Source organism: Mustela erminea, chromosome 19 (assembly GCF_009829155.1).
Source record: "Mustela erminea isolate mMusErm1 chromosome 19, mMusErm1.Pri, whole genome shotgun sequence".
Lineage (NCBI taxonomy): Eukaryota > Metazoa > Chordata > Mammalia > Carnivora > Mustelidae > Mustela > Mustela erminea.
In genome coordinates, this window is record NC_045632.1 from 13448504 (window position 1) to 13471520 (window position 23017).

General features: G+C 51.1%; 1 protein-coding gene across 11 annotated transcripts in view; it reads left to right on the forward strand.

The window, feature by feature from the left end:
* ZSCAN1 (zinc finger and SCAN domain containing 1) overlaps positions 1 to 18147 on the forward strand; it is a 28917-nt gene extending 10770 nt beyond the window's left edge. For 9 of the 11 annotated variants that reach the window (XM_032324774.1, XM_032324778.1, XM_032324779.1 and 6 more), the window contains 5 exons: positions 87 to 2105; positions 10071 to 10159; positions 16441 to 16552; positions 16769 to 16843; positions 17049 to 18147. In XM_032324774.1, the coding sequence (XP_032180665.1) occupies positions 1736 to 2105; positions 10071 to 10159; positions 16441 to 16552; positions 16769 to 16843; positions 17049 to 17860 (1458 nt within the window). In that variant the 5' untranslated portion in view covers positions 87 to 1735 and the 3' untranslated portion in view covers positions 17861 to 18147. Of the gene's footprint in view, positions 1 to 83; positions 2106 to 10070; positions 10160 to 16440; positions 16553 to 16768; positions 16844 to 17048 lie in introns of all 11 variants that reach the window. The other 2 variants (XM_032324780.1, XM_032324777.1) reach the window with 1 other exon arrangement.
* Positions 18148 to 23017: the final 4870 nt, after the last annotated feature.

Consider the following 23017-nt stretch of genomic DNA (forward strand, 5'->3'; position numbering starts at 1 on the left):
TGCGAAGCGGGGCCCCCCTTTTTTCCTTTCAAAAATACACATATGAAACTACTGCTTAAGAGTGTTTTTGCCTGTGGTCTCAGCAGGAGTGACGGAGCTTGTAAACGCCCAGTTGGGCTGCCGGTGGAAGAAGCGGCGGGAAGATCGCTGGCAGGGCACGGCCCTCGTGAGTCGCCCTCCCTGCGTGTGTACATCTCTCCTTCCTGATTATAAAACCCACACACGTGCACATGAAAGTTCTCCAGAGGATCAAGAAGGAAAAATCACGTGGACTACTCCTCCACTTTCACTTGTCATAAGCATTTTCCATGTCATTAAAAATCCTTCCTAAATGTTTTTGTTCCTTTTTTTTTTTTCTTCATGATGAAGGTCAAACATGATCAAAATACCATTTGGGGGAGATTAAGAGAAGTATTAAGAACGTAGCATTTGGCTGGCCGCCTTTGGGGCTCTCCCGGCGTCCCTTTTTGGGACCCTCATATGTCATTTGCATCCCACTTTACCCTGTACCTCATACCATCTGTCACGTCTGCCTGCCTTGAGCATGTTATGTTATCGTGCATTTTGCAGTCATAAGTTCTCCACCATGTGATGGGAGGGTAGTTGATCTCGCCAGGCTTGACTGTTGGCACTTCTGTTGTGATTCTTGGTGCCTAAATCTTTGTCCCAATTTCAGATAAATTCCACAGCACGCGAACTTCCAGAATGGTCTTGATATACAAGCTGCCATGGTGCTTTCCAGAAAGGTCGTGCCAGTTTGTACTTTCACTATTGGATCAGCACAGAGTACAAGTGTTTAAAAAAAAGAAATTTCATTTTTATTTTTAAAACTTTAACGTTCTCTTCAGTTGGATGTTCACTATAGGAAGCTTGGAAAATGCACAAAATGCTATTTTTTTCACTGCCCTTCCCACTTTCCCTCTGTTTTTAGTCTCTTTCCCCCCTTGTCCTCACCGCTGCCTCCTCAGCATTAAGTTAGTGAGAAAGACAGCATAGGCAGGGCAGGAAGCTTCTGTTGTGCTATTATGTAGCATATTTGGCTGTTTCCATTTAAAGGGAATTGAAAGTCCAGTTCCTTATTTCTAGTGCTTAGGAGCCACATATTAGCTGGCAGCTACCAGGCTGGATGGCACAGGAGAGCATTTCCAACCCCACAGGGAGTTGTGCTGGGCAGTTCCGGCTACTCCACCAGAGCAGGAATCCTGTTCCCCTCGAAGCTCAGCAAACCATGTGAATGACGAAATGAGTGAAGGAGGCAGACGTATGCTAAGTAAGGAAATGGGATATGTTCATGACGAGGTAAGAGTCATGAAGACAGCACACTAAAGATCAGGAGATGAGGATGACGGCCTGTGCCAGAGCATGGTGACATGCTGCTGTGGTGACAGCTGGGCTGGGATCAACATCAGAGAGGAGTGTGGGTAGGAACAGTGCATACAAAGATCCTGGGGTGACCAGTGCCTTGTCTTCAACCCAGTGTAACCCATGAGTGTCCTGTGGAAGGAGATTAGGTCAGAATGAGATGGGGAGGGCTCACTAGAGGTCTGGCAAGGAGATGGGGAGTGAGGGGAGTGCTGACCAAGGTGGTGGTCACCATCTGATGTGGCCACTTTGCGCCTGCCCCTCTCTGCAGGCCCCTGACTGCTGACTGCATCCACCTGCTGCCACCTGGGTTTGTCTGGAACTGCTGGGACAGTCCTGGGATCCAGCCTGCTTGCCCTCTGAGGCCGGAGAGATGCTTCCGTTGCCCAAAGCCCTCGCCTCCCCCAAGAATACCCAGATCCTGGCCCCGGGGCAGCAGGATGGGGCTCCTGAACCACCCATCCCTGGGGATACTGAGGCCTGCCGCCTGCGTTTCCGACAGTTCCAGTACCGTGTGGCAGGCGGGCCACACCATGCACTGGGCCATCTCTGGATGCTGTTGCGCCAGTGGCTGCGGCCCGAGGCACACTCGAAGGAGCAGATCATGGAGCTGCTGGTGCTGGAGCAGTTCCTGGGAGCGCTGCCCAGCAAGATGAGGACCTGGGTGCAGTCGCAGGGCCCCCGCACCTGCAAGGAGGCCGCTACCCTGGTGGAAGACCTCATAGAGATGTCGCAGCAGGAAGGTGAGGGGTCGGGCCTCACCCCGAAGAGCAAGTGGTTGCCGGGGGGAGCAGGTGTCGGGTTTGGGTTCTGGCCAATGTCTCCGTGGGTCAGTGCCCAAGGATCACGCTACTTTTTCCTTTGGGACTCAGAGTGCCTCGTCTACCCAGCACTACTCCCACCCACCCCCCACCTGCTCCTGTCCTGTTCCCTCTCCCCACCAGCAGCACCCCAGGCCATCTGAGCAAGCCCCTGCCTGTACATGTCCTGCCTGTGCACATGGTCATATCACACACCTGTGTTTTCCTTTGTTTTACATAAATGTCATTGTGCTGCACGCCTCTGTCCGCCTCACTTTTCTCACTCAGTCGGTAGTCGAGGATTTCTCCATCTTACCATGTGTCCATCTGGCCTGTGGCTTTGCACTTGTCTGCCTCTCCCTCAGAAGGACCCCAGGTCTTGGCCCACATGAGGTGCTGCGGACCATGCCCCCCCACCAGGTCCTGTCCAGTCCTCCCCTGCATCCAGTCCATGGGACACAGACCTGTCCTGGAGGCCCACGGGCTGGTTGTGGAGTCTGCCGCCTCGGTCCACAGTTGTCACAGAACGGATGTAGGAGAGAGCACAGCAGAGGGGTCTCAAGTAGCTGGAAGGTCTGCTGGTGAATTGACACCTCCTCTCTCCCTGGCCCCCTGCCTGCTGCAGGGGCTTTGTCCACATGCTTTCTTGCCCCTGTGACCCTGTGGAGAATTGCCATCCTCCCAGGCCCCAGTCCCATGGACTGGGGCTCCCTCTTTCCCAGTAATGTCAACAGAAGTGTAGACCGCATCACATCTGGAGGAAGTCAACCCTCAGGGCCTAGCATGGGGGTTGTGATGAGGATGTCTTCAGGCCTAAGGTTCAGAAAAGCCTTGAAATCTACAGCAAACAGGGTTCCCAGGTCTCCACACTGCGCACAGGGAGCCAGCTGACTCGTTCAGGAAAGTTTCGCATGTCGCGTTTTGCAGAGGCCGGAGCATAATCCGGGTTGGAAGACACTGAATGGTGTCATGGAGTCTCGTTTCCAGGTTCCTGTGAAATAATGAAGACGGGCAAGGCAGATAAAGTGGCCCTTGGAACTCACTGTTCTATGAACGAAGGAGCCAGAAAGCTTTTATGTCTGGTCCTTGGTGGACCCATGCAACCCCCAGGGCCTCAAGCCTGGAAGGCCCAGGCTGGTGTTAATGCTTTGCTGTCGCCATCTTCAGGTTCCCTATCATTTTCAGCAAGGGAGGGGTCCTACGGACAGGGAGGTAGATGGAGTAGCAGGTGGCCAGGCCTGAGGGATATCTGTGTGCAGCTGCCTCAACAGTGGGCTTCATTCCTTGGGAAAGGAAGCTCCCGGCAGGTGAGGAACGGGAAAGGGTAGGACGAGATGTGCACTGAGGGGAAGGGAGCCTGGGAGCTCGCTGGGACAGGGTTGTGTGTGGGGCGCTGAAGCCCAGATGGGATCCAGCAGGAGCCCAGCTCTCCTCTTTGCTGCGGCTGGCCCTCTCCAGTCACCGTGGTGGAAGCGCAGGATGAAGACAGACCCAGTATTTCCACTTGAAGTCTCTGATGGTGGGTGTCTGGAAAATAACTGAACAGAACAAACCTCTCCCTATTTTGTCCATGGCATATCCTCCCGCCCGCCTGGTGAACCTGGATGTGGAGGAGTGTCATGCCCACTGCAGCCTATTTATAGATCTTGATGCTCTGGGGCCCAAGAGGGAGAGCCCTGGGAGATAGCGTGTGCACCAGGGGCTCAGCCTTTATGGGGGGAGGCTGTCTAGGGGCTCAGAGATATGGTCTTTATTGGCTAATTTAAAGCAGAAGAATGGGAATTAGGATGTGAGTAGGGTGAAGTGGGTCACCCCAACTGAGAGCTTTCTGAAAAAGGGACCTCTATGAGTGGGGACAGCCCAATTCATTATGTTTGTTTTTTGTTTTTGTTTTGTTTTGTTTTGTTTTGTTTTTGCTAGAAGCTGTGTCACACAGCTGCAAATATGTTTATTCCAGATAGAGGTCATTGAAATGGATGCCTCAGCAATCAAAAGTTCAATGTCAGGCCCAGATCCCTGCTCTCCCCACACCTACCATCCTATCCTCTGTCCACAGCAGCAAAGGGAGTGGTCCTCCCATGCCAGCCCTGCAGGGGGGCTGACCCCAGATGCCTATCCTGACTGCGTGCCTCGCCTCGATCATCTGCCTCCAGGGCCTCGGCCTCACACCCCCCACCCCCCACCCCCCCGGAGTCCTGAAGCCTTGAACCTCACTGGATCCAAGGCTAGCCAGCTTATCATCTAGGCCTGGCTTAGACATCCATCCCTCTGTGAGGCTACCACAAAGGACCCCGCTCATTTCTCCAGGGTCCTCACCTCTCTGCAACGTTTATAGGGTTTATCCTTTCCCTGCGTGTCTGTTCTCTGTCCTAGTTTATGTGAGCTTCGTGACAGTAAGAGCTCTGCATCCACCTTCAGGTGGGTCCTGGACAGTAAACAGTACGAGACACCTAGTGGGTGCCCAGCCAAGACAGGAGCGGGGGAGGCATGGGTGGACAGAAGTAGCAGGAAGAACCAAGGATGGGCATTTGGCAAGTATCAGGCGCTGCTGGGTATACCGTGCAAAGTAAGGGTCCAACTTTCTTCTTCTGCATGTAGATTACCGGTTGTCCAGCACCACTGTTGAAGACTCTTCTTCCCCTACCGAAGGGTTCTGGTACATTTGTGAAAAACAACTGGCTGTAGATATGTGGGCTTAGTTCTGGGCTCTCAATTCCTTTCGGTTCTGTATGTCTGCATTTATGCCAGCACTGTAGCTCTATAGTGAGTTCTGAAATCAGGAGGTATGTGTCTTCCAACTCTGTCCTATTTTAGGACTCTTTTGGCTATTCTGGGTCCCTTGGAATTTCAGATAAATTTTAGAACCAGCTTTTCCATTTCTGCAAAAAGAAGGAAAACAGACTGTTGGGGTTTTGAAAGGGACTGCATCGGACCTATAGATCAGTAAGTAGTGTTGCCATCTTAGCAATATTAAGTATCCCAATCTGTGAATGCAGAATGTGTTTATTAATAATAATAATTGATAATAATCTTATTTAGATTTTCTTTAATTCCTTCCAGTAGGAGTTTTCATTTTCAGTGTAGAAGCCTTGTATCTCCCAGGCTAAATTTATGCCTAAGTATTTTATTCTTTTTGATTCTATAAGTAGAATTAATTCTTTTTGTTGCAAATGAAATCTTCTGAGTTTCCTTTTTGGGTTGTTCATTAATATTTTATGGAAACAACTAATTTTTATGTGTTGATATTGTATCATGTAACTTTGCCGAATTCACTTATTAGCTCATGCCATCTGTGAATAGAGAGTTTTTCTTCTTCCTCTCCAATGTATTTATTTTTTGAGATTTTATTTTATTTTTTTATTTTTTTATATTTATTTATTTATTTAACAGAGACACAGCAGTAGAGGGAACACAAGCAGGGGGAGTGGGAAATGGAGAAGCAGGCTTCCCACTGAGCAGGGAGCCTGATGTGGGGCTTGATCCCAGATCCTGGGATCATAACCTGAGCTGAAGGCAACACTTAATGACTGAGCCATCCAGGCACCCTAAGAGATTTTATTTTTAAGTAATCTCTACCCCCAATGTGGGGCTTGAAGTCACAACCCTGAGATCAAGAGTCACATGTTCTACTCACCGAGACAGCCAGGTACCCCTTCCTGTCCAATTTAGATGACTTCTTCTCCCTCTTTTTCTTGCCTAACCATTCTGGCTAGAACTTCCAGTAGAATGTTGAATAGAAGCGGTAAAAGCAAACATCTTTGCCTTGTTCTTGACTCAGGGGGAAGCTTTCAGTCCCTCATAATTTTGATGTCTTTATCATTAGAGGGCATCGGGTTACATCAAATGCTTTTTCTGTGTCCCTGAGATGATCACGTGGTCTATCAATATGGCATATCTCATCATTTGACCCTGATGTATTGAGCCACGTAACAGTTTGACTACAGTGTGTCTCCATGTGGGCCTCTTTGACTTCATCCTATTTGGAATCTGTTCAGCTTCTTTGCAGATTCAAGTATTTCATCTATTTTAGGAAATTTCCAGCCATTGTTTTTTTCAAACATTTTGTTTCTCTGTCTTCTCCTTCTGGGATTGCTGTTAGGTGTCTGTCGGTGTGTCTTATGGTGTCCCACAAGACCCTTAGGCCCTGTTCATTTTCTTCTGCTCCTCAGAGTGTATAATTTTAATTGACCTACCTTCAAGTTTACTGATCCTTTTCTCTGCCAGCTTAAATCTGAAGTCCCCCAACAAATTTCTCATTGTAGTTACTGTACTCTGCTCCAGAAAATTTCTATTTGGCTCCTTTATATAATTTCTATTTGGTTCCTTTTTATAATTTCTCCTTATTGATATCCTTTATTTGTTGAGAACATCATTCTCCTGATTTTTTAAAATATTTTATTTATTTATTTGACAGACAGAGATCACAAGTAGACAGAGAGGCAGACAGAGAGAGAGAGGGGAAAACAGGCTCCCCGCTGAGCAGAGAGCCTGATGCGGGGCTCAATCCCAGGACCCCGAGACCATGACCTGAGCCAAAGGCAAAGGCTTAACCCACCGAGTCACCCAGGTGCCCCATTCTCCTGATTTTTGATAGCTCTTTCCTCATGCTTCTTTTAGCTCTTTTTTTAAATTTTTTAAAAGATTTTATTTATTTGTCAGAGAGAGAGAGCGAGAGCGAGCACGGGCAGACAGAGTGGCAGGCAGAGACAGAGAGAAAAGCAGGCTCTCTGCTGAGCAAGGAGCCCAATGTGGGACTCTATCCCAGGATGCTAGGATCACGACCTGAGCTGAAGGCAGCGGCTTAACCAACTGAGCCACCCAGGCATCCCTTCTTTTAGCTCTTTAAGGGTATTTAAGACAGTTGACTTAAAATCTTTGTCTAGTAAATCCAATGTCTGGGCTTCTTCAGGGACAGTTTCTGTTAATTTCTTTTTATTCCTGTGAATGAGAGATACTTTCTTAGGTCTTTGCATGCCCCTTAATTTGTTGTTGGGAATCAGGCACTTTTAGTATTTGATAATATAATGTGATAACTGGAGATCAAATTCTCTTCCCTCCACAGGGCTTGTTTATGCTGCTTACTGTGGGCTGTAGTTGTTTATTTTGGAAACTTTTCTTTCTTTTAAGATTTTACTTATTTATTTGAGAGAGAGCCAGCACATGAGCAGGGGAAGAGGGAGAAGCAGGCTCTCCGCTGAGTAGGGAGCCTGATGCAGGGCTCGATCCCAGGACCCTAGCATCATGACCCAAAACAAAGGCAGAAGCTTAACTGACTGCACCACCCAGGTGCCCTATTTCTGAAACTTTTCTAAACTGTTTTTGTAAATACTACATTCTTTGTTGTGTGTGCTCACTAAAGTTTCTGTTTCACTAATTTAGTGTTGGGCCAGAGACATGACAGAAATTTCCTTAAATGCCCGGAGCCAACAAAACAAAACTGCCTCATTTTTTTAGGTTGGCTCTGAGTTGAGGTACTCCTTCAATGCTTAGCCTCTTGATTTACAACTGTCCTGAGTCTTCCTGGTTACATGGGGCCTAACGGTCAACCAGAGTTGAAAGCCTGGGATCTTCTCGTTCCTACCATGTGTTTAGTACTGATCATATGCATGGCCTGCTAGACTCTCTGGTAAAGCCCTTATTCCCACATGTACCTCCTTCTCCAGCCTCTTCCTTCCTAGGCTTTTTGGTCTCTCTGCTGCTGGTTCCATCTTTTACCCCTGCTACAGGTGGCTGTGGCTAGTATATGCCTTTAATGCTTTTGACATATGCTTCTCAGGAGGCCACTGAGGGTTCTGAGAAGGCATAAAGGCAAAATCCCTGAACTAATCCTTCAGGGAGTCCCCAGACAGGTCACCAGACGAACATACAAATGCAATTCTTTGGGAACAAGACCTGTCCTGTTCCCTATAGCTTCAGCAAGCCACACCAATAACACAGACTGCTGTCTGCACAGCCCCTCCTAGCTGCAGAATGGGGTTGGTAGGCAGGTAAGTAAAAAATGCCACCACACCTCCTAGTTGACATTTGATAGCTTTTTTCTTCATTAAGCATTCCCTTATCCTTGGTTGGTTTTGTTTGTTTGTTTGTTTTTGTTTTTGTTTCTGTTTTTCTTTAACCAGAGTCAAGTTCCCAAAAAGTTAACTCTGAAAGTTTTTGCTGGCTTAATTGTTGCCTCAGTGGAGGGACTGATTTCAGGAGCTCTCTATTCTGCCATTTTTGGCAACGTTACCTTCCTGTTTGATTTTTAAAAATAGTTATTGACCCTGGGGATAAAAATACATGTTTATAAAAAATAAAAAATTTTAAAAAATAGTTATTGAAATACAATTCCCATACTCTTTAATTCACCTGTTTAAAAATATACAACTCAGTGATTTTTAGTATATTCACAGAGTTGTGCAACCATCAGCACCATCTAATTCCAGAACATTTCTTTTTCTTTTTTTTTTTTTAAAGATTTTATTTATTTATTTGACAGAGAGAGAAATCACAAGTAGGCGGAGAGTCAGGCAGAGAGAGAGAGAGAAGCAGGCTCCCGCTGAGCAAAGAGCCCGATGCGGGGCTCGATCCCAGGACACTGAGATCATGACCTGAGCCGAAGGCAGCGGCTTAATCCACTGAGCCACCCAGGCGCCCCCCAGAACATTTCATTCACCCCAAAAGGAAACCTCCCACCATTAGCAGTCACTCCCCATTCTCCTCTTCCTCCAGCCCCTGGCAATCACTAATATACTTTTTGTCTTTATGGATTTGCCTGTTCTGCACATTTCATACAAATGAAATTGTATAATATATGGCCTTTTGTGTCTGGCTTCTTTCACTTAGGGTTCATCCATGCTGTGAAATGTATCAGTATTTCCTTCTTTTTAAGGCTCAGTAATATTCCATTGTTCGGACATACACAGTTTGTTTCTTCTTTTGTCATTTGATGGACATTTGGGCCGTTTCCACTTTCTGCCTATGATGAACAATGGTGCTATGAAAACTCACAATATTTGTGTGGACATGTTTTCATTTCTTCTGGGAACACACCCAAGGAGGAGAAGTTTAGGGGCATTTGGTAACCCTATGTATCATTTTTGAGGAACTGCCAAATTGCCTTCCAAAGCAACTGTTTGCTTTTTATATGACACATTTTCAGCCTGCAGAACTGTATGAGAAGTATTATAATGGACACCCATGTAACTGTTGCGAAGCCATCTCAGAGCCTAACCTGAAAGGCAGGTTAAGTTGTTGTTTAAAGAAATGGCTCACTGGGTCCACAGTGGAGGTCTGCTCCACATTCCTCTTTGCCCACGCACCCTGGTGGGCCCAAGGGGGGCAAGGCCTTGAGTTCCTCATTGCATGTGCATGTTTGTACTTTTTCCTCTTATTTGTATCCAACAGTGTATGGCTCTGTTTCCCATGTCCTAACCCTATAAATGGTGTCCTTCTGTCACTGTCATCCCGCCCCGGCTTTTGTCTTCCTACGTGTTCTGCGGCATACCCATGGGGCCCTGCTTCAACTGTCTTTGCTACCTGACTGCATTCCACCTGAGGAGGGTTCCAGGTGAGGGATCCAGGCTTTCCATGTTAGTCAGAGCTGCAGGCAATGTCCTCAAGGGCCTCTCAGGGGCACACATGGGCATGGAGCGTTGGGTGAGAAGACCTGTCCTCAGCTGCCTCTCCTGTCACCATGGTCTCATGACTGGCAGCCATGGAAAGGTCTGGAGCAGGGGGGTAGGGCTGCATTTAGAAGCTCGTTGGAGGAATAAAGGCATACTATTGCTCTTGCCTTGCCCTCACTGGGGGGGGGGGGGGGTCCTTCAGAGATGCTCCTGGGATTGGATGCCCTCCCTGTGCAGAAAATCTGGGGATTTAGGGGCTCTGGGTCACACCGGTCTCTCACCATCCTTTTCTCTCGTCCAGTTCTGGTATCTCTCACCGAACACCAGGACAAGAGCAACAGGGAGGAGGATGATGGGATGAGCCCGAAGTCCCGGAAAGACCCATCCCAGGTGAGCCCAGGGCCCTGGCTCCACGCTCCTACATTCCTGGGGCACCATGTGCACAGTGCTGTGACAGGTTGAAGGACATCCCATCCAAGCTCTGTGTGAGGCTGTCCTGACACTCCCGGAAGGCTGAACCCCACATTCTCACCAGCCCCACAAATCCCAAAGCTTGCTGCAGTTCTGTGCAGTTCCCGCGGTCGTGCTCTCCTGAAGACTGTCTTCACCCCCTGTACCCAGTCCTTTACTAGGCACCAGCCAGCTGCTGGGGTCCCTGCCCTCGTGTATAATCCACAGCCACATGCTGGGCAAACAGAAAGATTTCTGGGACTGCCACCCCAAGTGCTGCCACATGGGAGCTTGGGTGCCCTGGCCCAGATGACATCCATAGTGTTAGTATCCGTAGTAGTCTCATACCTGGGAAGGCTGTGGATTCTTGGAGGGGCTGGGAAAGACTCTATGAGGGCAACCCTGACAGCAAGATCTATTCTTGCAAAGGCCCCAAGTGAGGGGGGACCATGGTGCATGACAGGGACCAAGGGAAACTTGGTGTGGCTGGAGCTCACAGAGTGATGGGGACAGGCCCCCAGCAGGGACTGGAGTGATTAAAACAGACCATGCAGATGTGTTAACAGGTAAAACACAAAGGAAACAAAAACCAAACCACATTCCCTTCCCTCTGGCATCAGATTCACAGCACCTTGCTCTCACCTCCCGTCACCTCTGTGACCTCACCCTTCTTCAGACCACAAGCTCCTCTGGCTCCCACTAATCTGCTGCTCTGTCAAATATTAACCATCAGTGCTAAGGCCCTGTCAGGACCTTCATCCCCTGCACCTGGCTGTCAGTCCAGGTGTCCTTGAAATATCCTACTTCTCCCTCATACGGGGCCATGTGGCCTCCCTCAGTCATGACCAATACTACCACCTTCCCCTCCAAGCACCCCCTCATGCTGACACCATTCACAAGCAACCTCGAAGCACCTTTGGCTTCCTTTTGTTTTCTATGTTCATGCTCAGAGAGAAAAAGGACAGGAGTCATCTGCTTCCCTTTTAAAAATGGGAATGTTACAAGGAGCACATGGAAAGAGCCATCAGGGAAATGCAAATTAAAACCACGATGAGATATCATTACACACCTACTGGAAATGCTAAAAGTAGAAAGAGGGACAACAGCAAGTGCTGGCAAGGGAGTGCAAAAACGGACTGTTTCATTGCCGGTAGGAATGCAAAGTGGCAAAACCAACCTGGAAAACAGTTTGGTTGAGTCTTACAAAATGAAGTACATGACATATGACCCAGCAATCCCACTCCTGGGGCTGGGTGTTTACCCAGATGAAACAAAACCTTGCGTTCCCCCAAAAACCTACACACAAACATTCACACCAGCTTTGTTTGTAATAGCCCCAAACTGGAAACCCCCACGTGTGTGTGCGATTGAATGAACAATCATTTATCCCACACACCAGGGAATACTGCCCAGCAAAATCATGGAAGAAACTCTTGATTCACACACAACTTAGATGGATCTGAGGGGCACTCTGCTGTCACAACAGTTAATCTCAAAAGGTACATCGTAGGAAATTCCATTTATAGGACATTCTTGAAAAGACAAAATGATAGCCACAGAGAACAGATCAGTGGTTGCCAGGCAAGAATTCCGGGTGGAGGGAAAATGAGACTATACAGGGGTAGCACGAGGGAGTTTGCTCTGGGTGGTAGACCCATTCTGGTCCTGACTGTGGTGGTAATTTCATGAATCTATATACGTCTTAAAATTAACAGACCTGTATGTGCATTACACACCCACAGTCAAGTTTATATAATTAAGTAAAATTAAGAAAAATTAAGTTCAATTAAGAAACCACTAAAAAACGATGGTATTTCCCATCAAGTCAAAGTTCAGTCCCTTCTGTGTTCCCAGAGACCACCCCCTCTTATGATGCAGGGGTCTAGTATTATTTTGAGGTTTTCTGATTTGCATGGCTCTTTTTTTTTTTTTAAGATTTTATTTATTCATTTGACACAGAGAGATCACAAGTAGGCAGAGAGGCAGGCAGAGAGAGAGAGAGAGGAGGAAGCAGGCTCCCCGCGGAGCAGAGAACCCGATGCGGGACTCGATCCCAGGACCCTGAGATCATGACCTGAGCCGAAGGCAGCGGCTTAACCCACTGAGCCACCCAGGCGCCCACATGGCTCTTTTTTTGAAGGACCCGCTAGTCTGTATCTTTTTTCTTCTCTGGCTACTATGTTCTGCCTGGAGACCATTTTCATTCTTTAGTTAATTACTAACAACAGAAAAAAGACATCTAAACAAAAACATGGGACAAAAGACTAGTAATGCACCCACTGCTCTGTGGAAGAGCTCAGCCCACCAAAGAAACATCTGCGTACCTTTGTAGCTGTCAGCTGCAGACCATCCCCGTCCTTGAATTCACCTGTGTGAATTTCTCTCTTACCTGCTATGGCTGGGGCGGAAGAGGAGTTATTCTTAGTTGTCTTCTTTTAGGTGGACAGGACGAAATATCTTTTTGTAAAACTCTTTAGTGTGGACAACTTCAAACACACACCATGTGGTAGGCTGAATTAGGCATCCACCCACCCTCTTTGCCCCACCAAATGTCCGCATCCTCATCCCCTAGAACCTGGGAGTGTCACCCTCGGTGGCAAAAGGGACTTTTTGTGGGTGTGATTAAAGGAGGAGCATGAGAAAAGGAGATTGCCCTGGATCCAGTCTGACTGGATTCTAACTATAATCACAAGTGTCTTTATACGAGGGAGGTAGAGGGAGGTTTAACGACAGAGACAGGACAGTGACCCGAGCACAGAGGTAGAAAAGATGGAGTTAGGGCCACAAGGCAAGGAACGTGGGTGTGTCTAGAAGCTGAGACTAGGCCAGGAAACAGACTGTCGCTGGGTGCCTTCCGAGGAAATGAACCTTGGCAGACAAACTTTAGCTCGGGGAAATGGATTTCCAACTTCTGGCCTTCAGAGCTGTAAGAGAAATTTGTTTTGTTTTCAGTCACCAAGCTTGTCATGGTTTGTTACAACAGCCACAGGAAACTACTACGCACTACATACACCAAAGTGGAGAATGTGGGGTGATCGAGTAATGGACCCGGGGTTGTAATGGGACTTTTGTGGGCCCTAAGAATTTTTGTCCGATAAGAATCATATCAAGATTATATGCATGAGCTTCCCCGAAATAGTAAAAGTTATATTTTATGACCATGTGGTATAAAGAATATATTCTAGGCTGGACTAGTCACTATATTCACCGTTCTTCCTGAGTGATTAGAAAAGACATTAAACATTATTGAAAGAAACCCCTTTCTCCAAAAAGTTTCATTGGCCCTGCGCTCTGTTTCTGGCACGTGATGGAGATGTCAACCCCAGATGGGCCATGAGTGCCTGACGCATAGCGAGAATCCATTCCGGATTCTCCCCTCGGTAATCACACACACGCTCACAAGTAGGGCCTGGGCTTTAAGTACTCTCCCCCCACCAACTGTACCTATAATATTTTTAATTTTTTACTGAGATATAATTGATTATGTGAACTGATATTATGTCAGTATCAGGTGTACAACATAATGATTCAATATATGTATATATTGTAAAACGATCAACTACAATAAGTCTAGTTAACATCCATCGCCACAAGTTAAAGATATTTTTTCTTGTGATGAGTTGCTCTCTTGGCAACTTCTGCATATACAACACGGTATTATCTACTGTAGCCCCTCTGCTGCACATTATAGGCCCAGGACTTGTTTTACAACTGGAAGTTTGTACCTTTTGACCTCCTTCATCTATTATATCCCCCCCACACACCCACATGCCCCTGGCAAAGCATCCAGACTCTTCTTTTTTTAGATATAAACCCAGATCCACTGCCTCAACGAAAACCATTAGCAACAACCCCTCAACAGCAGTAAAGGGCCGGCTGGCAGTCATATTTAGCATTATTATTTTCTCTCTCTTTGCTGGTTAGACGACAGATGTGGGTCCCCACATCCCACTCATTGCCCCACACTGTCCACAGAATAATCAGAGCCCTGGTCAGCAGGACTCTGGGGACATTTTTTGTGTTTGGAGCTATAGAGAAGGCTCAGAGATGTCCTAGTTTCTGTGCCTGGCCCAAGTGTGTTTGTCGCTATTTTCAGACGTCTCTGGATGGTGGCCCACTCCTCCAAGTCAGGGGAACTAACATGCCCTAACATGCCCCCACCCCACGAACACATACACACACAGGTCCTGGGCCTTCTCTCTCAATCCCTTACCATCCATGGTCATGGTCTCGGACCACAATGGTCAGGTACCAGGAAGAGGGAGAGGGACTCCTGCCTTCCTCCTTACAGATGGCAGCCCCTCTGGTGACTATTATAGAATTCAACCAATGTTTGTCTTACAATGGAAACTAGTATTTAGTAAGAAAAAGAAAATCAATAATTCAGCCAATCACACCATCCACATATTCCCAGCTTGAAAGTGAAGAACCTCATACCTTAATTCTCTCCCACCACACCCCATCACCACCTCTCCCTCCATCAGTCCCTAGTGCCCAGCAGTCCCAGCCTGTGCCTTTGGGGGGGCCCTTTATCCCCACACCTGTATCCCTGGTGAGTGAGAGCTGCAGAAAGCAGAGACCAACCCAAGACAGGCCTTTCTGACAAGAGCTTGACCTCCTGGTTGATTCTCATCACTTCTTGTTTTCCCAGCACACTTTCTCAAATATCATCCATTTGCCAAGCCCTTTCCAGGTGCCTGGCTCTAATTATGCTGTGCAGATATGCCTTTTCAGGCCCAGAGAGGGAAAGCCCCTTGCCCAGGGCCACCCAGCAAGTAGGGCTAGCTGGGATGCAAACCAAGGCCATACATTTCAGATCCTCACTCTTTAGTGGCAAGCTCTGAGAGACTCCACTTTGCGTGGGATGTGTGCCTGTTGGTGGGATGGGTGATAGGAACGCTTTGGTGACACGTGAGACGTGGAGCCCCACTGCTGCTCATCACCCTCTGGGGGACTTGTTCTCAGGCACAGTGCAGCTGGGAGGCACAGGTCAGAATCCCACAGGTGATACTGACCTCAGGTGATATTGACCTGACATAGGGCCTGGGACTCCGTTTAATGGCATGTCGCTGCTGTGAAATCCTCAGTGGTTTTCGAGTGAGAGTGTACAAGTCTGGGTTTTCCACAGAAACAAAGCCAGTAGGACTTATATAGACATAAAGAGAGATGTATTAAAAGGAACTAGCTCACACAACCATGGAGGCCAAGGAGTCCCTGATGTGCTGTCTGTAAGCTGGAGACCCCAGAAAGCCATCTCCAGGACAGGGGAACTCCATCTCAGGCCCAAAAGTCTAGACCAGAGGAGTCTCAGTCTGAGCCCAAAGCCCAAGAATCAAGGAGGGGTCCAATGTGAGGGCTGAAGGCGGCTATCCCAGCTCAAGCAGAGAGCACAACTGCACCCTTCTGGCTTTGTGCTCATCTTGGGCCCTCGACGGATTAGGTGAGGCCCACCCACACCAGTGAGGATGATGTTTACTCACACAGCCAGTACAAAAGCTAATCTTTCCTGGAGACAGCCCCCGCTCCAAATCCCAAAAATGATACTTTACCAGCTATTGGGCCATCCGTTAGCTCAGTCACATTGACTCCTAGAACTAACCATTGCAAAGGGGCCTTGAGTTTTCATTCTGCACAGGGGGCCCCTCGATTTATATCTCCAGTCCTAGTAACAGCCCTCTGCCAGTGCACCTTTGGGGTGCAAAAATTAAACACAAAATGGAGACCAGACTTGAACATCCCCTGAAGAGTCAAAACCACTTACCACATAAGTGAGACTTCGTTTGGTGTGTTCTGCAAAACAAGCAAAACATAAGCTGGGCCACCTCAGTAAAGAAACTTAAGTTCTCTTCCTAAATGCAGTGTAAGCTAATCACTCTGAGCTAGCCCCTGCTGTCTGGAAACCCCCTTTTTAATAACCACCCCCAAGAAAGTTAAACGACCTTCTCATTTTCACTGTATAAGCCCTCAGGCTTGGCATCAGCCCTGGATTTGGAAAGCTCCCAGTTCGTAGGCTACTCTTATTTGCACAATAAACTCTTACTAAATACTGTTTATCGGTTTGGTGGCTTTTTTTTTTTTTTTGGCACCTTTTTGGGGGGTTGGGGAGGAGTGGTGGCTTTAGTTTTACATTCCTGGATTTTTGAAGGGAGGCAATGCTGTCCCTCTGCTGTGGTGGCTCAGCGTGGGGCAGTTGCTGAGCAGGACTGTGTTTGCCATTCCAGGCATCGGAGCTGGGGCTCCCCCAGGAGGGCGAGTGGCTGCAGCCTTCCCAGCCCCAGCGGAGTCCCCACACCAGGGCGGGGGCTGAGGCATCCTGCACCCTGGGCTCACTCGGTGAGTGTTTGGGTTCTATGGCAATCCTGAGGGCTGGGAATGGATTTAAGGTCCGGTGAGGGTTAGATTTTGCTGATGGCAGTGTTGGGGGGTTTTGGTGCCGAACGCTATACTTTCGCCCCAGAAACTGTGCACACCAGGACTGGGGACTGACTGGTAGTGCACCCCCTCCTCCCTCCCGCAACAGCCACTCAATCGTTTCCACCCCCTGACCAGGGCTTCAGCCTCCTAGCATGCAGACAGACAGACCGAAGATGCTGCAGCAGGAGGTCCCCTCAGCGGCCCACCCAGGTGAGGACAAAGGGGCCCAGGGCCAAGGGATCTGCCCCCCCCCCACCCCATCCCTTTATCTTAGGAAAGGATTGAAGGCACTAAGGCCCTACCAAGTAGTGTCTCTGCAGTCCCTAGGAGGAGGGGAACAGGAAGATGCCCAGGGTGTGGCCTCCAGCCCCTGCCCCTTCACTAACAATTAACCCTTTCCCCTCACCCTCCCCAGGCCCAGGCTGCTTGCCTCTGAAGCCTAGTATCTGGGATGAACCTCCCTGCGGGCCGGCTGGGGACGGAGCCCTGAGGAACAGACACTCCCTCCCCAGGCAGGCCCAGGACGCTGCCCAGGCAGAAGGGAGTGCCTGGAAGGCAGAGGCCGCCCCCAGGGACACTGTGCTTCAGGGCACTGGAGGCCAAGGGCGTGCTCCCGAGGGTCCCCCACAGCCGAGCCCTCAGCCTGGCCGGGTTGCAGAATCCACCCTCCCCAGTGCTCAGAGTGGCAGTCCCCAAAAGGGTCTTGGGGACAGCGATGCCAGCAGTACCCACCTGCCCTTACTCAAAGACCCCAAAGCCTCCCCTGAAGAGGCGGGGCAACCGATGGCTGCTGCCCCCTCCTCGGGGAGCTCAGCGGTGCCCCAAGTTCCCCCAGGGGCGCGGCCCTTCACATGTGCCGAGTGCGGGGAGGTTTTCATCTGGGTCACCCACTTCATTGAGCACCAGAAATGCCACCTGGATGAGGGGCCCTTCTCGTGCCCCGACTGCGGCAAGGCCTTTCTGCACGCCTCGGTGCTGGAGGAGCATCGGAAGATCCATCTGCTGCAGCCGCCGCGCAAGAGGCCCCGGCGGGTCAGGGGCGAGGGGCCCGGGGAGGCCCGCCGGTTGGAGGCGGCAGGCCGAGGGCCCCGCGCCCGAAACGCGAATGGAGGCCGGCGCCGGGAGTCCTCCAGCCGCGAGCGGCCCTTCGAGTGCGGCGTCTGCGGGAAGGCCTTCCCCTGGATGGTCCACCTCCTCGACCACCAGAAACTGCACGCCACGCAGTGAGCGGACGCGGGGCCCCGGGTGACGGCGACCCCCCGCGGACTCGTCCTGCCGGCGACCCGGGACCCGCCACCCTCGTGGCGTCCCCTCCCCCCCGCCCAGAGACGCCACCCTCGGCGGGCTTGTCCTGCGGGGCGACTCGAGACCCGCTGTCCCCTCCACCGAGTCCCCCGGGTGACAGCCCACATCGGCAGACTCGTCCTGCAGGGGATGCGGCAGCTGCCACCCCCGCTGCCGCGTCCCCCAGGCGATAGCGACCCCCGGCAGACTCGTCCTGCGGGGCGACCCGGGACCTGCCACCCCCCGCCGCCGCGTCCCCCTGGCAATAACGACCCCCCGCAGACTCGTCCTGCGGGGCGACCCGGGACCTGCCGCGTCTCCCGGGCGTCGCCGCGCCTGGCCCTTACCCCGGGTGACAGCGACCCTCGGCAGACTCGTCTTGCGGGGCGGTCCGGGACCCGCCGTCCCCGCCGCCACGACTCCTGGGTGTCGCCCCGCCTGCCGCTTACCCTGGGTGACACCGACCACGGTAGACTCCCACTGCGGGGCTGCCGGGGGCCCGCCGCGTTTCCCTCGTGTCTCCGCGCCTGCCGCGTCCCCCGACTGACAGCGAACCCCGAAGGGCCCGTCCTGCAGAACAACCGGGACCCGCCACCCCCGCCGCCGCGTTCCCCGGGCGACAGCGACCCCTGGCGGACTCGTCCTGCAGGCGACCCAGACCCGCCGCGTCTCCGGGAGTCGCCGCACCCAGCCCTTACCCCGGGTGACCGCGACCTCCAAAGGGCTCGTCCTGCGGGGCGACCCGCAACCCGCTGCGTCTCTCGCGTGTCGCCGTGCCTGCCGCGTCCCCCGAGTGACAGCGACCCTCAAAGGGCTCGTCCTGGGGACCACCCGGGACCCGCCACCCCCGCCGCCGCATTCCGCGGGTGACAGAGACCCCCGAAGGGCTCGTCCTGCGGACGACCCGGGATGCTCCGCGTCTCCTGCGTGTCTCCGCGCCTGCCGCGTCCCCCGACTGACAGCGAACCCCGAAGGGCCCGTCCTGCGGAACGACCGGGACCCGCCACCCCCGCCGCCGCGTTCCCCGGGCGACAGCGACCCCTGGCGGACTCGTCCTGCAGGCGACCCGGGCCCGGCCGCGTCTCCCGGGTGCCGCTGCGCCTGTCGCTTTCCCCGGGTGATAGCAAACCCCGAAGGGCTCCTCTTGGGGGACGATCCGGGCCCCGACGCGTCTCCCGGGTGTCGCCGCGCCTGGCGCTTACCCCGAGTGACAGTGACCCCCGAAGGGCTCGTCCTGCGGAACGACCCGGGACCCACCGTCCCCGCCGCCGCGTTCCCCGGGCGACAGCGACCCCTGGCGGACTCGTCCTGTAGGCGACCCGGACCCGCCACGTCTCCGAGTGTCGCCGCGCCTGCCGCGTTCCTTGGGTGACAGCGACCCCCAGCGCCGTGCGCAGCTCGGCCGTCGGCCGTCTGTGTTCCGCAGGCTGCAGCGGAGGAGCTTGGCCAGCACCACCAGCCCCAACAGCCTTTCCCAGGGGCGCCAGGTCGGCATCTGCGCCTTTAACCTGGCGGCCCTCCTGCGCTCCGCGGAAGGAGGCGGGCTGCCCGCCCAGCCCCTGGGAGCCTGGCACACACATGGGGTTCTTTTACGTGGAACTGTCCTCTTTTCTTTCTTCTCTTTTTGGTCCCCGCCCCCCATTCCTTTTCCACTCCTTTTTTTAGGCTAAAGTACACACAACGTAAAACTTGCCATTTTAACTACTTAAAATGCACAATTCGGTGGCATTAAGTACAGCACCATGTATTCTGCATCACTCCCAAAATGGGTCCCCCACACCCATCAGCAGCCACTCCCTATCTCCCCGCTCCGCCCCTGACACCTACCAATCTGCTTTCCAGAGGGCTTTCAGGCAGGGTTTTTAGGTATAACCAAATCTGACCACCACATGACTTTGTTTGATTCACAGAATGACTTTATTTTTTCTTTTTTTAAGATAAATGCCAACATTTTTCAAATCATAGATGCCACATAAATCTGGCTTTATGGTTGCCCCGGATTTCCCAAGAGCAGGCATGCAGTCTCCCAAGCACCTCAGCTTACCCCACCACTTCTGGGGATAGCCTGCGTGCACATGGATTCCGCTTTTCACCCATCCCCAACTCTTCATTACTGGGTACCACTTGCCCCAGGTGAATGAAAGCCTTGCAAATTTTTCTTTTTTTGTTTTTGTTTTTTGGAACTTTACTTGGAAATAGTGTTGGATTGACTCTGACCACATGTAAGCAGAGATCTTCTCCTTTAAATCACACATAAGTCGCCTTTCAACTGGAAAAAGCCTTTGGATCTGCCCCACCCAGCCCATTGCTGCTTCTCCTACCAAACTGCCTCCTGCATCCCACCTGCGGCCTCTGTCCCCTAGCACCCTCCAGGGCCACGCAGATCCTTCCGCTGCCTTCGCACCCTTCGCCATCCTTGCCTTCTTGGAACTCTCACTAGCTGGGCCTCCAGATCTTGCTCATGGCTCGCTCCAGCATCCTGGCTTATCCTCGAAGTCCTCCTCCCTGGGGACTTCTGGCCCTACTCCATGCCTTAATTTCTTGTGGGCTCCAGCTCTCTTTTAAGCACCTTCTTTCTCATCCTGCTGAGGCAGTTTCTTCCTTGGAGCTCAGGGGGCAAGGGTTGGAGTCTTGGCCCCACAGTTGGCCCCTGATCCTTCAGATACAGCACACATGATGGACAGGCTTGTTTAAGATGACAGGATATGTGGACAAAGAAATCCCAGTGTTCCGCCTTGTTGGGGGCCAGAGATTCATTCCAATGCAGCTTTCATTCCAAGCCCCCTAAGCCAGAGGTACATTCACAGCTCTCTGGGTTGGAGCAGAACTGTATGAGAGAGTGGGAGCCACTGCCCACTAGATGTCAGTCAGATCCCTCACTGCCATGGGCCCCAACCATCCTCATGCTAACAGCTCTGAAGATGGGGTTCTAGGAAGATACTGCCAGGGCATCCCACAGACCAACTGCCCTCCAGAGACACCTGCCTGGTGTCCCTCAGCCCTTCAACTGAGCTTGTCGAAAGACAAGCTTGATCGAAAGAAAACCAACTGCTTCCCCTAGGCCATCCCTCCACCCTCCAAGGACTAAGGATCGCCCTGTTCTCTTTTCTCCTCTGCACTTAACTGCCCCAGCCTCCCTTTCTTCTGTCTTCTTTTCTGCATCTTTGGATGTCTGCAGCTGACTCTAAGCAAACTCTGCCTCCAGCCCATTCCCCTCAATCCCATCCAATACCAGCAGCCGGCAGGATCCCTCTGAAATAGACACACTGAGATGACATAAAGCCCAGCTGACCAGTTCCCTCAAATCCCTTCCTGCTTCAGTAGCCCCCAGCAGTGGGGTGTTATAGGCTGGCCTCCTGCACCCACACCCACTCTGTTCCCATCTGTCTCCACAGCGAATGCCATGCTGGGCCTCCTCACCTCGAGGGCTGCCTGCTCTGCCCAGAACTGTCTTCACTGCAGCACTGTACTAGTGCCCGGTACAGAGCAGCCCTCAGTGAGTGAGAATGGGCGAATGGTCATCAGAGGAGGAAGTGGGCTGTAGCCACTGCCAAGACCCCACTGCAGGGCCACAGTGATCAGCCAAGGAAGCCTTACTTGGACCTCTGAGGAGATGGGGTGACAGCACCATGGAAGGCCACCATCAACGCTCTCTGTCTTGGCTGACACAGGCATGGATGTGGCCCAGGATCTTGGGCCTAGAGAGTCACTCCTCAGAATCCCGATTGACCAAAGCAGCCAAATTGAGTTAATTACTCAGACTGCCTAGTCCCAAGATGCTGCTTAAGCTGTAGTGAGATAGAGTACCAGCCCCCTCTTCTCTTTTTGCTCACTCCATGCATGCTTGGCTCACCCTGTGCCTTCGTCTGCCAGAGTCCCCTGCAAGATGCCAACAGCTTCCCATTGGGACACCTCCCAGCCTCCTTGTCTGTCCTCCAGCACTTTGTTACAGAGCATCTGCTGGGCCAGGTACTGGGTGCAGTCCAAGTCCTCATCATCTCATGCTCCAGAACCAGAGGCAAACAGACCACCCTCCTCCCCACCACAGCCAGGGCCTCTGGGAGCAGAGACCTGGGTACTGCTAGGTTTAGAGTCTCCCAAAATGATTTTTTTTTAAAGGATGAAATATATACACAAGGCACACTGTAATATATTTAAATGTATATATTGAACAAGTTAACAAAAAGAGTATAATGAAGTCGTGCTATCCGTGACTTGATTATAGAATTCCTTGAAACCTACACTGATTCCTGATGCAACTACTGCTCCTGGTGCAATCCTGTCACAGCCAGGTGGTGACCACTGTGGTTTGAGGAAGCTGACATTGGCATGAGTGGGCCCCAGCCACTGGCTACAACATGGTCTGGAGGGGTAAAGGCCACACAGAGCTAGCCTTCAGATCATCTTCTTTAATTGACAGTGGTTTTGAACTCTTTGAATTTCCTGTGAATTGAGATTTCACACACAAATACGAATCTTTGGCTTCTTTTGAGAAGTACAGCCCTAGTGCACCAGGCTTACCTGTCCGCATGGCACCTACTTGGTCGAGACCATCAGCTCCCATCCGTTTACAGCCTCGCCCCTGCAGGCATTGGAGTTTGTGAAAGCTGGTTGGAAAAAAACAACAATTAGGAGGCTAGAGGAAGATAACAGAGGGGCAAGCCCCAAGGGAGCTGGCCAGGGCAACCTGGCTCAATATTAGGGCTGGGGTATGTCCCCATGAGCACGCAAGTCTGTGTGGCACCTTCAAAAGCTTGTTACCAGGACTCGGCCCAGACCTGAGGAAAATATTTCATCATAAATGTGTACATGCCTTCTGATACAGTTAAGGGAAAGTAAGGGGAAGCATACACATTTCGTGGAAGAAGAAACTAAAAGTAAACAATTATCTTTTCACATTTTGGTTTGCAGGTGAGAGAACTGATAAATGACATTTTATGTATATTTTAAAGACTTCATACTGTGGTATAGAGAAGGTGGGCTTTCCGTATGACAATCACAAATGTGAGCCTTTATAGTCTATGAATGTACAAGACACTTTAAAGAAAAGCTTGTCGTTGCCTTGTTTACATCAGTGCACTCTGTGTTTGAGCCATCTGT